Source organism: Taudactylus pleione, unplaced genomic scaffold (assembly GCF_031769625.1).
Source record: "Taudactylus pleione unplaced genomic scaffold, aTauple2 ptg000236l, whole genome shotgun sequence".
Classification (NCBI taxonomy): Eukaryota; Metazoa; Chordata; class Amphibia; order Anura; family Myobatrachidae; genus Taudactylus; species Taudactylus pleione.
In genome coordinates this window covers 5276188-5291444 of record NW_028284638.1, presented here as the reverse complement: position 1 = coordinate 5291444, position 15257 = coordinate 5276188, and the positions used below count along the sequence as shown (strand labels likewise).

General features: G+C 39.5%; 1 protein-coding gene across 3 annotated transcripts in view; it reads left to right on the top strand.

Moving 5' to 3' along the window:
- GSTCD (glutathione S-transferase C-terminal domain containing) overlaps positions 1-8509 on the top strand; it is a 221224-nt gene extending 212715 nt beyond the window's left edge. For all 3 annotated transcript variants that reach the window (XM_088479481.1, XM_088479480.1, XM_088479479.1), the window contains exons 11-12: positions 4983-5052; positions 7821-8509. In XM_088479481.1, coding sequence (XP_088335607.1) covers positions 4983-5052; positions 7821-7957 — 207 coding nt within the window. In that variant the 3' untranslated portion in view covers positions 7958-8509. The remainder of the gene's footprint in view (positions 1-4982; positions 5053-7820) is intronic.
- The last annotated feature ends 6748 nt before the right edge of the window (positions 8510-15257 follow it).

Below are 15257 nucleotides of genomic sequence, written 5' to 3'. Positions count from 1 at the left end.
CCTCTGTGTGTGTGGCCTCGCCTTATGGGGTTGAGGTTAAATCTCACAGGGGCGTGTCATGAGTCACAGGGGCCTGGCCTTGCAGCACGCCCCATCTCTCAGTATCCTGGCCGAGCAGAGCGCGAGGAGGCGGAGCTGTTTGGCCAGGCTTTCACACCGGACCAACCCATTAGGCCATCGGCCCTTCTGACATTTGCCAGATGGCCAGTCCGGCCCTGGGGGTAAATGTTATAGCCTGCCTGTGATCTGCAGGCATTAGCAAGTTCCCAGCGAGTCTACCCGATGTTTTAAAGGGCCAATCATTTAAAGGCAAATGCAGCCTCTACTACCTTGGGTTTTTACTGCGCTCCACTATATACAACTTCTTCACACATCCCAATGTGGACCCACCTTACAGTTTGAAAACCTATAGCCTATAATAAAGCCATATCATTCTAAATGTTTTATATTCTGTTTTTATATGGGGGTTTTCTTTGGTGCGCATGCAGAAACTGTGAATGGGAATAGCGCATGTATGTCTAACCGGACCAGAGAGACACACTATATTAATATATACATTTATTAAGAACACAAGAGACAATGCACTGAAATATTTGTTAATACAAATGCTACAATACCGTAGACATGAGATTGTAACATGCACATGTGAATTGATCTGGCAACAAACCACCAAGATCCAATGTATGTAGTACAATACACAAATCTGATCATATAGCCATAAAAGTTGCACATATAAAAAAGAATTGTATAAAATCAACAGTTGTGTGCACCAATTATGTATAGATGCTGTTTATAAGTCCATAAGACTAAAAGGACCCTATTTAAAGGGTGTACCAGTCCTATAAAAGTATCAGTTTGTGTCCGTATTAATTTACTGTATGACAGTTTAAAGTGGTATTCTGTGGTAACACTGGGCCTGATTCAGACCCGGACGCTATGTGCGGACGGTCGTTCCAAAAAAGGGGCCAGCTATTTAAAATGAGTTCTCGCTCTTTGTGGTTTGTTGACTCCTCTATGTCTGAGCGAGCGAACGAAAAATGCGCTCGCTATTTTGTAAAGACGCCCCTTTGCCGTTCGCATCACACGTCATCTCCGGTATTTATTAGATTAATCGGGTACATCGAAAGGCATCTGAACTGCTCGCAGTGCTTGTGGTAGGTTTTTCTTACCGCTATCACTGCGAGCAGTTCAGGCTAAAAGACAACCAAGTGACGTGGTCGATGACGCTCCTTTACTAATTATGCACTCCCATTAAACGCCCTTTTGACCGTTAGGCACGCCTGCGTTCGGATCTCCACTCCCCCGTTTTCAAGCACCTTCCCCTGGTACCAACCACAAACGGTACATTCTGTCAATCAAATTAGCAGCCCCTGCTGTTTTGTGAGCGCACGATTTCCGACCACAGTGACTGGTTTGCGCATGCGCATTACGACCCATACGCATGCGCAGTTGTGCAAACATCGCTCAGAGCGAACGAGCGGCTCTGAATCACGTCCTCTGTTTATAAAATGTTTCCAATTGCCATTATACAAGATGACATGAAGTCTAAGATGTTTGGGGTATAGGATAAAGTCAGATTGACCACTTGTAACGAAGGAGGTGAGAGTGAATATATTAACCCTTCCATTGCCCACCTAGGATACCGGGCTAGGGAAATCAATATGTATGTTGCTCACCTATTCCTTCATACTGTCTCCTGCTATAGTCCGGTGATGCTGCTCAGATTAGAGAGACTAAGGCCGTCAGTAGGCAATCAGGGAAGATGTGATATCCCGTATCAGCACTGAATGTTGTATCATGCGCCGGCTAAAACTCTGCTGTTGTAGGCTGGCGGTGTGCGGCTTCAGCCATGTTAGATCCTTGGAGCTCAACGGAGGCACTTGTTAAAGTATCTCGACTCTGGAGTTCCACAGCCGAGTAATGAATCCTTGCTTAAGCCGATCTCCGAAATAGCAGACTGTACCAGGATCTCTCCAGAGGTATGTAGCAGGTTGGGAATGAAAGCTGATATCCAGGGACACCCTTAACGCGTTTCTTTCACAATCGTGAATTTCTTCAGAAGGATGTCTTATTAGCAGGAAGCTGTCATACTTAAGGTAGATGCCTGCCAAAATAGTTCGGACAGCACCTGCAGATTATGTTGTCCCTGTTCAAGCTGCATTCCTTGGTATATTTCGAATAGTATAAAAATCATTACATTTCTTTTAAACATGTGCAGACAAATAATACAGATTATTTATATCTGTCTTGAATGACATAAAAAATATAACATATAAAATAAGAATTTATACATACTTTCATAAACACTTGTACGTACTTATATTAAATAGACATTCTTTTCTTTTTTAATTCATTTGGGATCGATGTGTGGTTCGTGACGTATAATATGTGACATACGATGCAAGACATTTTTGGCATCGGAAATCACTCACGTCCCGCCTTAGACACAAGTATCCCCTACATCATTAATTCTGAACTGTTTTTGTGACGATATATTAATTTAAGCATCTGAATGAAACCTAACAAAATTAGGACACAATATAGAGTGAATAACCTCATTACAAAGATTAACAAAATATAAAACTTAATAAATAATATAAAATATACAAAAAATATATATACATATACGCACCTTAATATACCATAAATCTGCATATATGTGTGCTTATCTTTGAGGGTGTTGGTATCCTTCTAAAAGAGGTTCCCACACATAACCGAGAACTATGACCAAATAATTCTCCTCTAGTATTTTGGTCTCAATAACGGATTAATGTATAAATAAACAAAATGACAAAAGAAAACTGACTGATATTACTGTATATTTATACCAGGGAAAGTGGTTCTTTATTTGATATTTTACAAAAACTCTAGATCCACCATTTCATTGAGTCCCTCCGGATGGAGGGTATTCAATAGGTGGATCCAGTAGGCCTCTCTCATGCACAATCTGGAATAGCTATCTCCCTGTCTAAGGGTTTGTGGTATATGTTCTAATCCCCATAATTTCAGTCCTGTGGTTTCTCCGCGATGTTTCTCCAAATGGTGTCAAGGAACACTTTGTTCAATATGTTCCTACGATGTTCTACGAAGCGTATTTTCATGGGGCGAATGGTGCGGCCTACATACTGCAATCCGCAGTTGCATTGCAGCAGATATATTACATATGGAGTAGCACAGTTAATGAAGGTAGTTAACTGATGTACATTTTTTGTAACTAGATCTAACTGTGGTACTTCTATTCTGTATGAACCCACATGTAAGACATCTTGTATGTCCACAACAAAAGCTTCCAACTGTCTGTGATTTTAACCAGGTTGTTAAGTTTAGCTGTCGATTGAAACACACTAGGTGCTAGAAAACTTTGTAAGTTTCTCGCTTTTCTGAAAATTATCGTAGGTTGTTCTTTCAGACCCTCTTTTAATAGTGGGTCTAATAGTAGTATTGAATAGTTATTTTTAATAATTTTCTTGATTTGATTTGCAGATTGATTATATTTTGATATGAATACCACTGATGGATCTATATCCTTGTGTTTCTTCTTAGTATTTGTAACAAAGTTATCCAGCTTTTCTGTGGATAAATCTTTAAGTGTCTCTGCCTGATTTATAGGCAAGGATAAAAGTGTGGTTCTATCTAAATTATCAACCTTCAATTTGGCCTGGGCTAATAAACCATGGGGATAACCTTTTTCTTCTAAGGCTTAGCATATTTTCAGGGCTTGTTCTTCATATTTTTTTGTTGAGGAGCAATTGCGCTTTATTCTGCGCAATTGTCCCTGAGGAATACTTGAGAGCCACTGTCTCTGGTGATTGCTTGAATAATCTATAAAGGTATTGGTGTCTATTAAATTAAAAGTATTGTGATTCAACCGTGTAACTAAATCTATAATAGAATTGTCATCCTCATCCCAAATGAAAAATAAATCATCAATATACCGGCCATAGAGTACCAGGTGCGCCCCGAGGTCCGCCCCCCAAATGAGCTCCTCCTGCACTCTGCCCATATATAGGTTGGCGAAGCTCGGGGCGAACCTGGTCCCCATGGCCAACCCCGTGCGCTGTAGATAGTGAGACCGATCAAAAATAAAATTATTGTGTTGTAAAATAAATAATATAGAATCTGTAATAAAGTGTCTTAGCTTCTCTGAGATCCCACCATGCAAAATTAAAAATTGATTCACAGCCTCTATTCCTTTATCATGTGGGATGTTCGTATAAAGCGCTGTTATGTCACAAGTAAGATATTGATAGCTGTCTTTCCAGACAATAGTCTGAATTTGATTAAGGAACTGAGTAGTATCTTTAAGGTGGGATCTCAGAGAGGCTGCACATGGTTGTAAAAAGTGATCAACAAAGGCTGATAAATTAGATGTTAAAGACCCTATCCCCGAAATTATAGGTCACCCAGGTGGATTAGTGAGTGATATGCGTATTTTGGGCAAATAATAAAAAACTGGTGTTACAGGGTGAAGGGGAATAAAAAAATCAAACTCTTCTCTGGATATCACTTTGTCTTCTAGAGCCCTATCTAGGAGGCCTTTTAATTCCCTCTGAAATGACTGAGACGGATCCCGAGGCAGGGGTGTGTAAAAGATCGTATCCCCCAATTGCCTTATGGTTTCGACTACATAGTTAGAAGTATTCATTACTACCACCCCTCCCCCCTTATCCGCTGGTTTTATTGTTATGGTTGTATCTTTAGAGAGATTTTTTAGAGCTGATCTTTCTTGGGGGGTCATATTATGATAGGTGGATTTGGTGACTTTATTACATAGATTGTTGAATTGAGACAAACTATTTTTATAAAACGTGTCTATACATTTGTTTTTAAATTTTAAAGGAAAAAATTTAATTTTTTTGTGAATAATTTATTTTTTATTTATTTGTGAAATTACCTTTTTCTTTAACATTGCATTATATTGCATGAAATGGTGAAATAGACTAGGTCTTTGTTTCTTAGTGGATGTTCTTTATACTTTTCAGGAATACATGGTTCTGTGTAGATTTGCGGATCAGACCGAGGTCAAGCTTCCTCCAGAGCGAAGGCTGATAGGTATGCTTTTGCTTATAGTGTGTATGTTACATGTTGTTGGAGTGGGAAGAACTCATCTCCTATACTGTACATCCAAACTGGGGATTCCAATTTTTGGGTCATGAAATATGCAGGATTATAAACATTAATTCCCAAATATCACAGGATTCCTAGGTCAAACGGAGTAGTCACTAACAAAGTAATTTCTCTTTCTCTCTGTTCCCCTCCCCTCTATTCCCCAAGTAGATTTGTCAGCTAATAGTGCAGCTGGACATGGTGACGTGAGGAAACTTGTCAGGGAAACCTGTGTTCCACTTCCTCTGTAATACTGGCTGCCATTATTATAGTGACTCTACCTTAGAGAAGAGTGGTACGGTTTTGGCTCGGATCTTCCCCCAAGTTCGGATCTCAGAATAAGGGCAAAACGTCATTTCTCACGGGCATCTTAGCACAGATGTCTGTGAAAGATGACATTTTACTTTGTTCTGAGATCAGAACTTGGTGGAAAGAATGAAGCCAAACTGCTCATCTCTACTTTACAGCGAGTTTACAGCGTACACAGGATGGAAACAGTCTGTAGCCAAGGTACTGGGGCAAAAGCAACAGGCAGTAATAGACACACTGGGAGGGCAGGGGTGTGAGAGAAATATGCCAGAGAGTACAAGAAGAACACCGCAAACCAAGCTGCCCAGCACAGGGCAACAGTAGTGAACTGAGCTCACACAGTGCATCAAATTGAGCTGCAAATATCAGAGAAGGGACAGCTCCTTACCACTTACATCCAGTGTACAAAGGCAGCTCTGCTTGGATTATGAAGATTTCCATTGTTGATTTGTTCTATACTTGGTAGTTCTATAATTGTACCATATAAAATCCAAATGATAGTTTTTTTTTTTTTATAATCATTTACAGACCACAAAATGCTGTTAATTTAAAAAGACATGAAAATAGACAAGGACCAGACAGGCAGCAAGAGTGAAGGAACAGGTCAGGGCAGTCAGCACAATGATGGTCATAAAGAAATCAATAAAGAAAACAAAAACCAACAACATACATAAAGGTCAGACTTGGAGGTAGCCATTCAGATGGCCGACATCTTTGTTAATGGCTGAAACCCACAGCACTGTGACATGCAGATAGGACTATGCACTTGCTATGTCTGGGATTATCAGACACACAGCACTGATTTCTCACAGTCCCAGCAGCAGTGACAGTGCGGTGATTAAGCAAGTCAGCTTTGAGCAAGGGAATATGGTGGATAGCATACTTAGCAACTGTATTTAAATCTAAATACTTTATTTCATATTTTTTATAGCGCATTAATACACATGCTGTAATATACTGCATGACAAAAGCAGATATTAATACAGTCAGTACTACTGTATTGTGCCACGTTTCCATGAAATACCATTGGTGTAATGTATTCATCCTTAACTCCATTTCTTCTACATGTCCACAGAGGACAGTTAATGTCACCAATGGCATGTTTTATTGGTTTTACACATTCTCAATGACTCCCAGCAAATCCTTCCCCCGTCCCCCAATCCATTGTAGGTGTTACGATATTATGCCAATTACTTGTTTCATCCAAGTTTTCCTCTGTAGGAGACATTAAATATTTTGAAAATAAAATATGTAAAGAGATAATAGTCATTACTACTAATTAAAATCATATGTGGAAGATAACACGTAGCTAAGCGTATGTGACATGTTCTGTGTTATAGCCATTGTGGGTCTGATCCTGAGTCGGATACAGACGTTGTTGCATCTTTTGCGCATCTGCATTTTATGCTAATTATGCCTCTGATTTGCAATTACTAAGATGCCCATTTGCAGCTGTGTAAATCTGTCTCTGTACAGATACAGTTTCTCCATCTGCATATGGCCTGCCATGTGAGCAGCTGTGCGTCTTTAGACACAGCCGCTGTCCGCAACACACCCGTGTCTGCCCGGCCGCCCCCCGGTTACCTCCCAGGAGTGCCCATTAAAAACCACACTCCCTGCATCCATATTCGCTCTGCGTCTCGGTGCTGTAACAATCTCGGTGCATGCACAGTACTCAACCCATCGGCCAACTGCTTGCATATTAGCATAGCGTGTGACTGAATCAGGCCCTGTATCTTCAAAATTAACTTTATACATGTCTGCATGAGTTAAGCCATAGTTTAGGAGAATGAACATGCTATATATTGGCAGGAGAAAGATCATTGTATTTCTGCCACATCATCAAGCTGTAGGAAGGTGCCAATTGTCAAGTATCTAGACTGGTTCTAAATAATCAAATGAGATCAGTGGCGCAGGGGGTTCTGCCAATGCCAACAGCTTATTGGCAGCTAGACTATTAGTGTCAACGCTGGATTTTTCTAATTACTCAACAGGTACACTTTGCTTAATTTAATTTGTTAAAGCAATATTATAATTGTGGAAAACCATTCAGTCCTCTTCATTATATTTTTCAACTAGCATAGCTAACCATCTTTATTGTATTGTATTTATATCTCTAATTATATTTAGACATTTATAAGCACATCTATTATTTTTTATATATATTTTGAAAAATCAACTCCACTATAATAGCACATATTGACTTATAGCCATTCTGTTTTAGAAACAATGATGATTTGTATCACTTTTCTTGAATGGCAAAAATAATCGAGTTTTCTGGATTCCGTCCAGATGATCGGTATTGATTATGTATTTCTAGATAGTTGTATATGTTGTGTATTTCTAGATAGTTGTATATGTTGTACATAATCTAACCTGAACTTTCTTCATGTGTTGTACTGTAGGGAAACATTGCATGGGTTTGGTGGATTTGGACCGGGCATGGGCTGCTGAACAATATGGCTACAAAGCCATGGTTATCTCAATGGAACCAGAAAGCTGCTCACCAAAGAATAATTTGATTGTTGGGTCTCCCATTTAAATGTTTTGGTTATAGACTTTGAAAACAAATATTTCATATGACACTATAACGATCACAGTTTTGTAGATGTGGTCAGAAGACAACAACTATTGATCTGTTTGTACATTAAGTTTCCTACTCCAAACACACCCCAGAAGTGCTAGAGGTGTTCTTGTGGCACAGCCCTAGGGACAGAAGAACTCCTGTAATTTGGCTACATACAGTACATGTGATGAAAAATTAGTCTTTGAGCATGTCGATTGTTCCGTACTGTATGTGGCCAACATGAGACTTGTGCTGAGAACTACAACATCACAGATTTGTCCCTCTGCATTTCTTTGGGCTGAGCAGGAAAATATTGTGCTGCTTATGGCCACAAGTTGGCAAGGAAATGCAACCCGTGGCCATTGCAAACAATTGAATTGTCCTCCTATGTGATTTATATTCCTTCTGGCTTTTCCCTATATGAAGAAATTATCTAAAAAAATTAAACAGGCTATATTTTTTATGTGTGTTCTATTTATATGTCAAGACATCTAAAAGAATTGTCATCAACTATTTAATTTAAATGTAAATGTTTTTAAATAATGAGATATTAAACTTTAGAAATAATGACACAATCTACTGCCTATGAATATTTCCACTAAATAATCCTTTTCTTTTTAAATTCCAAACATTTTTGTTGTTAGCAAATCCAGCAATGTTATAGGAGTATCTGTTCTCTCTATTTTGTCCTCTCTATTTCTGTGTTACACCCAAATGTAAGGGATGAATTATAGAGTGTTTAGAAAAACTGGTAGATTACAAGTGAATGTGGGACTAGCATGTTAAGGAGGTTATTCGCTGTAACACTGGTTAAGCAGTGGATTTCCCTAACACAGGAGGTGGTGATGCCAATTCATGGGTGGCTTCTTTGCAGGAAACAGTACCTACAGCTGTAGGATATTGTGAGGGTTTTAATCCAAAGAATAAATTCTATTGCCATTTAGGGTCGAGACAGAATATTTTGGTAATTGTCTCCTAATGGATTGGTTTGCACATATGTATTATCCATCAATCTATGGAGCAAATTCAGTTCAGTGCGATGATGAATAGCCGCAGCAGGGAGCTCCCGCAGCTATTCAATACACCGCGCTGTTTGGGCGGCTAAAGGATTTCTTCTCGCACCCTCTTGGGGATGCGAGGAGAAATCCAACAAAAGTGGCGGGAGCGCAGCTGTTTACTGGCTTAGCGCGGTGCTAACAGCTGCGCGCCCGGTACTTTAGTCAGAGAATGCCGGTTATCGAACCTTAACACCCAGGTTGTCGAGAGAACCAACATTCTCTAACTTAACCAATTCCCGACAAGGCAAACAGCGCAGTGTATTGAATATCTGCGGGAGTTCCCTCCCGCGACTATACATCATCGCACTGAATTGAATTCGACCCTATGTACGCTATTGATAGCTCCTATATATCTGCAGTTAAAGCACCAACTTTCTGTCACATGAGGAACAGTAAGCTACATAAATAAGACAGCATTCAGAGCGTAATGGCACTCATGTACTGGAACTCAACACTAACACTGCCTGCGATGTAAACACAAAGAGAGTATGTAATTGTTCAGTTCCATACATTAGTACCAGTGTGCTCCCGGCTTAAAGCTGGGTACACATTTTGCTGATCACTCTGCGAATCAGAAAAACGCTCTGATCCTTGGAGTGATTAGCCAATCAGTGTGCAGTCTTTACAGACTGAGCTCTTTCCTTCAATTGGACCTGGAGGTTGGGTATCTCAATTTTTAAGCAGGAAATAATATGCAACCTTCCAATCTGTTTCAGGAGCACTTTAAGTTGTTTATTGGCTAGCACTAGTACACACCCATGCAATTATCAGGCTGATCAGTCGATATCAAGTAATTGGCACGATAATTGCATAGGTATGTATCCAGCTTTATATTGTGAGAGCTTACTACTGTCCTTATGAACTGAATTGATACATATCCCACTGACAAGTATATAGGTTTGAGGCATTCGTAATATAGAGATACCTTTTAAAACACAGATGGGTGACATATAATGGAATTAACTCATTTGATGCATTTTTGTGCAGAATATAAACCTGGTGGCAAATGAAGGTGGTACACAGAGAGAGCACTGTATATTGTTGTTTTTCTTGTAGAAGTCAGCAGAAAAAGTTAATAAGATGATTCGTCAGCAATATTCTTATTATCAGATAGTATTTTGTAAAAATAGTAAGGTCTTCCCTTTATAGTGGGATGTTTGTTGAAGGCAGAATTCTGAGCTGTAAAGGCCCTCTGAAATTAGGATTATCAGACCACTTTATTAGCAGACATTACTTGAATCTGTCATATGGATCCTTTTTTTTCTTTTTAATCAATCAGATGTTGGTCTGAATCTTAATTTGTCGCTCTTTAGATCCAGGTTTGAGATCTATGAGTTTTGATGGCCCAGATTTTCATATTCTTCTCAAGGCATTAAATTGATTGTTCCAACATTTTCAAGCTTACGAACCCACCGCAGACATCAAGCAGAGAAGAAGTAGAAGTGGACCTAGAGTAAAAAAAATAAGGCTCTGTTTCCTGTAATATATAACTATTTAATTTGCAAAAAATATATTTTCTACCAGGAATCTATAAAGCACTGACACAAATTCATGGAATACTCGAGTTCTAATGTTCAGGTAAAAATCACTTCTTTATGTAGCTCTTAAATATGTAGAGGTTTATACATTTTGGACAGGGTTAGATGGCATTCCCCTCTGGCTAATCCTGTTTGATGGTGTCTCCATATCCCCAGGGCCACTTGAAAAGGAAGATGAAAAACCTAAATATATGGGGGGAAAAGTACACAGAGAAACTATGATATACGTAGAATACAAAAGTTCATTACATCCATAATATTGTGTAAATATTTCCAGCCCAATCTGGGACTCATCTGTCACAGAAATGGGTCAATTTAATTGCTCTTTTAGGACTGAGATCTGATGCCACATATATGCCCTGACAGTGGATTTGCACAACATCCTGAAATGTTCTTCCTCTTTCCCAAAGTATTGCAGCAGCTCCGACAGAATCATTGGTATAATCCAAAAAAGATAACTATTTTACAATATTAATAAAAAATCACCAATGTTGTCTACAGTGTTTTAAATTACAGACAAAATAGTCTATCATGGGAAAGAAACTGTGACTGAAATAGAATTTTTCTTGAGGGTTCTAAAATGTTTAGGTGCATAAATCTCTTAGGAATGTTCATCAACCAGCCTTTCCATAGGATGTACCTAGCTCCAGAGAAACTGCATATTATTTGCCCCCCTCAGACAAGTTCTGCTGGTGCAATTGTGGACTAGTTGGTGGTATTTTACATGTTTTCTGGGCTTGTCCTAGTTTTCAGCACTTCTGGAGAGAGATAGAGAGCCTCATATCCCAAGATTAGGGCCTTAGCTTGGTACTGACCCCAGCATATTGCACCTCTAGCCACCATCTGTTCCAAAACATGACAGGTATATCCTTAGAAACATTGTTATTGCAGCCGTAGCCAAATTGTGGAAACAAAAATTACCCCACCCACACCCACCCCCTCCCCTACAATAGCTATTGGTTATGGTTGCACCCAAATTTCACAGAAAATTTCTGACGGGGACAGTCTTCCATTCTTCTCTTTTTCACCAATAATGAATTTTCTGGTGGCATGAATATGTTATCAATAGACTGTGGAAACCCCAAATCAGTTTTTAATTGTGTGATCCTGTGTATGCAGTTGAACATATTGTACCTAGGTTTCTAGGTTGACCTGGCCTCTTCTGGTCTCAAAGTTGCATGTCTTCATATATTTCTTTGTTTGCCTTTTACAATTGTGGTCTATGTCTATATGCATTGACTGTGTGACATTTGTGCTTCCCTAACCTGTTATTCTGGCCCTCCTGTTTTGTTTTTTTTGTTCACCTCCATGTTTACAATTAAAAAAAGAAAAACAATCAAAACTATTATTTTATATTTGTGTAATTAAAGCTGTGCCTTTGAAACTTGTTCCCATATTACCCATATGAACATGTTAATAAGTACTCGATGATCAGTAATTTATAAGAAAGGAGTTAGTTGTGTTGGTCAATTAAACTCCAGTTGTGGTGAAACTTCTTTTTAGATATTACCTCATATGAACCTCAGTAATGTAGTTTTCCATGATCTTTTATAATGCATATTAAGGAGTAATGCTAGAACAGTGTCAGTAATTTCTAGCTATTAATTATGTTTTAAATTAAGTTTTGGCCTCCACTTGCACCCGCCTTAGTACATTATCCACACCCCATATGTTATGACAGCCTGAAGCCAGGTATTATGCACATTAAGTTGACTTGCCAAATTTCCTGATGTTAAATCATGAGCTATTATGCTATATATATGAGAACATTGTATTAATCATTTGCTTGAGGGACACAGGGTTGATCATTAATATATCAAGTTAATAATCAGCTTATTTGGTTTTATAAATAATTCATTGTCTTCAATAGCTTTATCATTGAAATTATATATTCCTAGTACTGTATACGTATTGTACTTGGCAAAAGTCGAGTCGAGGGGTGTCTCCTCCCTTCCACCCCTTACCCCTACACTTACCCTGGCCACGACTCCCTTCTCTCTTTTTCCTGCTGTGGGTGCCATTAAGGGGTTTTGAATGTACATTTCCATCTCAGGACATGCCATTGTCGATTATTATAGGGATTTGAATGTCATCAAATCTGCTCATGCTGCTACTTCATTACTGCAAAGACATCCCATACTAGAGCAGCTAGAAGAAGTGGGTAAATGTAAGTTTATCACAGTACATACAGATAAAAATTAATGTCAAAGAAGCCACGACAATCATTATGTAACCAGTGCTGTGTAAGTGTAGAATATATTCAACTCCCCATTCTGCTTGCAGGAGAGAAGAGACATCTGTTTGTGTCTCCTTCACAGACACCTTTGGCATGGTAAAAACTGGCAATCTTTTATTGTTTGAATATTAGTGTGATTTGTTAATGTAAAAAAGCGCATTTTAGAGATACCATATTCCTTCATCAGATAAACAACCTGTCAGGGTATGGCCTGGGATCAGCCTTTACTCACTGCTGAACTGGTGTCTTTAGGCTCCAAGGCATTCAGACATCAGTGGTAGTGGTGGGTTATGGCTGTGGATTTTCCCAGGGGTCCATTTGGACTTCCATGCGTGCGTCCTGACTCCTGTGGTAGCAGGCATGGGCGCAGCCATGTTGGTTCATCTCACCTGATCAGTCTCCTCCAATGGCAGCCCTGCTAGTCTCGCAGCTGATCTCCTGTTCCAATGACCAGCTGCCTAAGGATATTTAGGTCCGAATTCTGCAACAGGAAGATGCTGTTCAACTTTGCTGTTCCTGTGATTACTGTGCTCTCTGGTGTTTCCCAAGAAGAACCTACAGTTTGTTGTTGCAGCCCTTAATGCTGACCACCAGTGCTACTTATATTAGCTTCCATGCTAAAGCCCTGTGTGTTACTTCAGCTCTCACAGAACTCCAGTGTTTCTTGTAAAACCCTTTGTTTTGTCTTTTTTTGTGCTGCTGAGCTCTCTAATCACCTCCCTGTGTTCCTTTGGTGTCAGCTTTCATGCTAATTAGCTTTCAGCTGAAGCTCTAGCTATTCCCAGTACATACCTGTGTCAATTTCCTTTGTGTTTCTCTGTGCAAATCAGCACTTGGACCTCTAACTATTCCCAGTACATTGTTCATTTCCAGTGTTCAAGTATTCCGTCCATCACCATTGTCCAAGTATTCCGTTCGTCACCAGTGTTCAAGCATTCTCAAGTTCATCACCAAAGTTCAAGCATTCTCAAGTTCATCACCAGTGTTCAAACATTCTCAAGTTTATCACCAGTGTTCAAGTATTACGTTCATCACCAGTTTTCAAGTATTCAGCTCATCTACAGTGTTCCCTTATTCAGTTCATCTCTAGTGTTTTAGTATTAGTTTATACTCTATTCATTTAATTTAGATCCGGTCTTCTGCCACTCCCAGGTACCTATCCAGAGGGCCGCGAGCTGCCCACTTAGTGCAGTGAAACCCTAATCCTGAGTGGAGCGGTCACTGGAGAAAACCATAAAGAGTGGGTTAGACCCCGCACCTCTGGGTAGGTCTAGCCAAACCTGTGTTTGGTCGCAATTAGAAGACTTAGTTATTATCTTCCTGTCATTTACCACACAGTTTATCCTAACCCCTCGGTTCTCGACCTCAACAGAGGTCTTTCTAGTGCCCGAGCGTGACACAACCCTTCCGAGGCAGAAGGAAGTTCTAAACAGCAATTGGAGTGCCACAAATATGTACTAAATAGATGTATGACTGGAGATATGAAAATACAGTCTCCATAAAATAAACTTGCGGATGGTTGGCAGTAGAATTCACATTCACTTACGTTGGTGTTGTTAATGGAAACTAGAGGTGGTCATTTTAATTAGCTGCACATCAGCACTGTAGCGGGGAAGCTCATTTCGTCTTGGAATGGCCGTATTAATAAATTGTACTGTTTACATTGTTGTGTAATATCTATCCCTTTTTTTGTAGGAAAAATGTCTTTTAAATTGTATAGTTGAGAGGTAATTGACTGGCAAGTGTTTACTTATTGCCCTAGGCTCAGTGTACAAATTTTTAATGTCTGTGGTTTTCTCACTTGAAGCACGGATCAAAGACTTGGGTCTGTTTATAACTGCACAGGGGGTCTGGCTTACAGGCCACCGAGAGACAGACCGACCAGCAAGGTGTCAAATCTTTCTCCTAGCCAGCTGAGCTTCAAACAGGATGGAGTGATCAATTACCTAACCCCTGCTCAGGTGACCAGGAGACCCTGTGTTACAGTTACCTAAACAATGGAAGGGTTAAACTATCCCAAGGGGGGGAGTGACCCAGAGCAGCCTGTGAAAGGGAATACAAATGTGTTTGATATGAAACACTGTTCATTCTGCATGAGGCTATCGAAGGATACAGATGATCCCTAATTTCTCACTGGGAATTCCTCATCCCAGAACCATTTAATCCAACATGATCCGAATGGTTTGTTTCTCATTTTTTATTATTTTATTTGATTTTCTGGAAAGTGTAAGTAACTGTGTGGTTCTTTAACATTATTATATTATTTGTAACTTTTTGTGCATAAGCTTTGAAGACATTCTTGAATTAAACATTAATTCTAGTTCTGGATCTGTGTTTTTATGACCCAAGGCCTAATATGGCTCATGTTACCTATTTTTGTAAGTATTGATAATTGTGGATGCAGGTTAGAGCAGAAGCTCACTTTAGCATTATGGACCTCATTC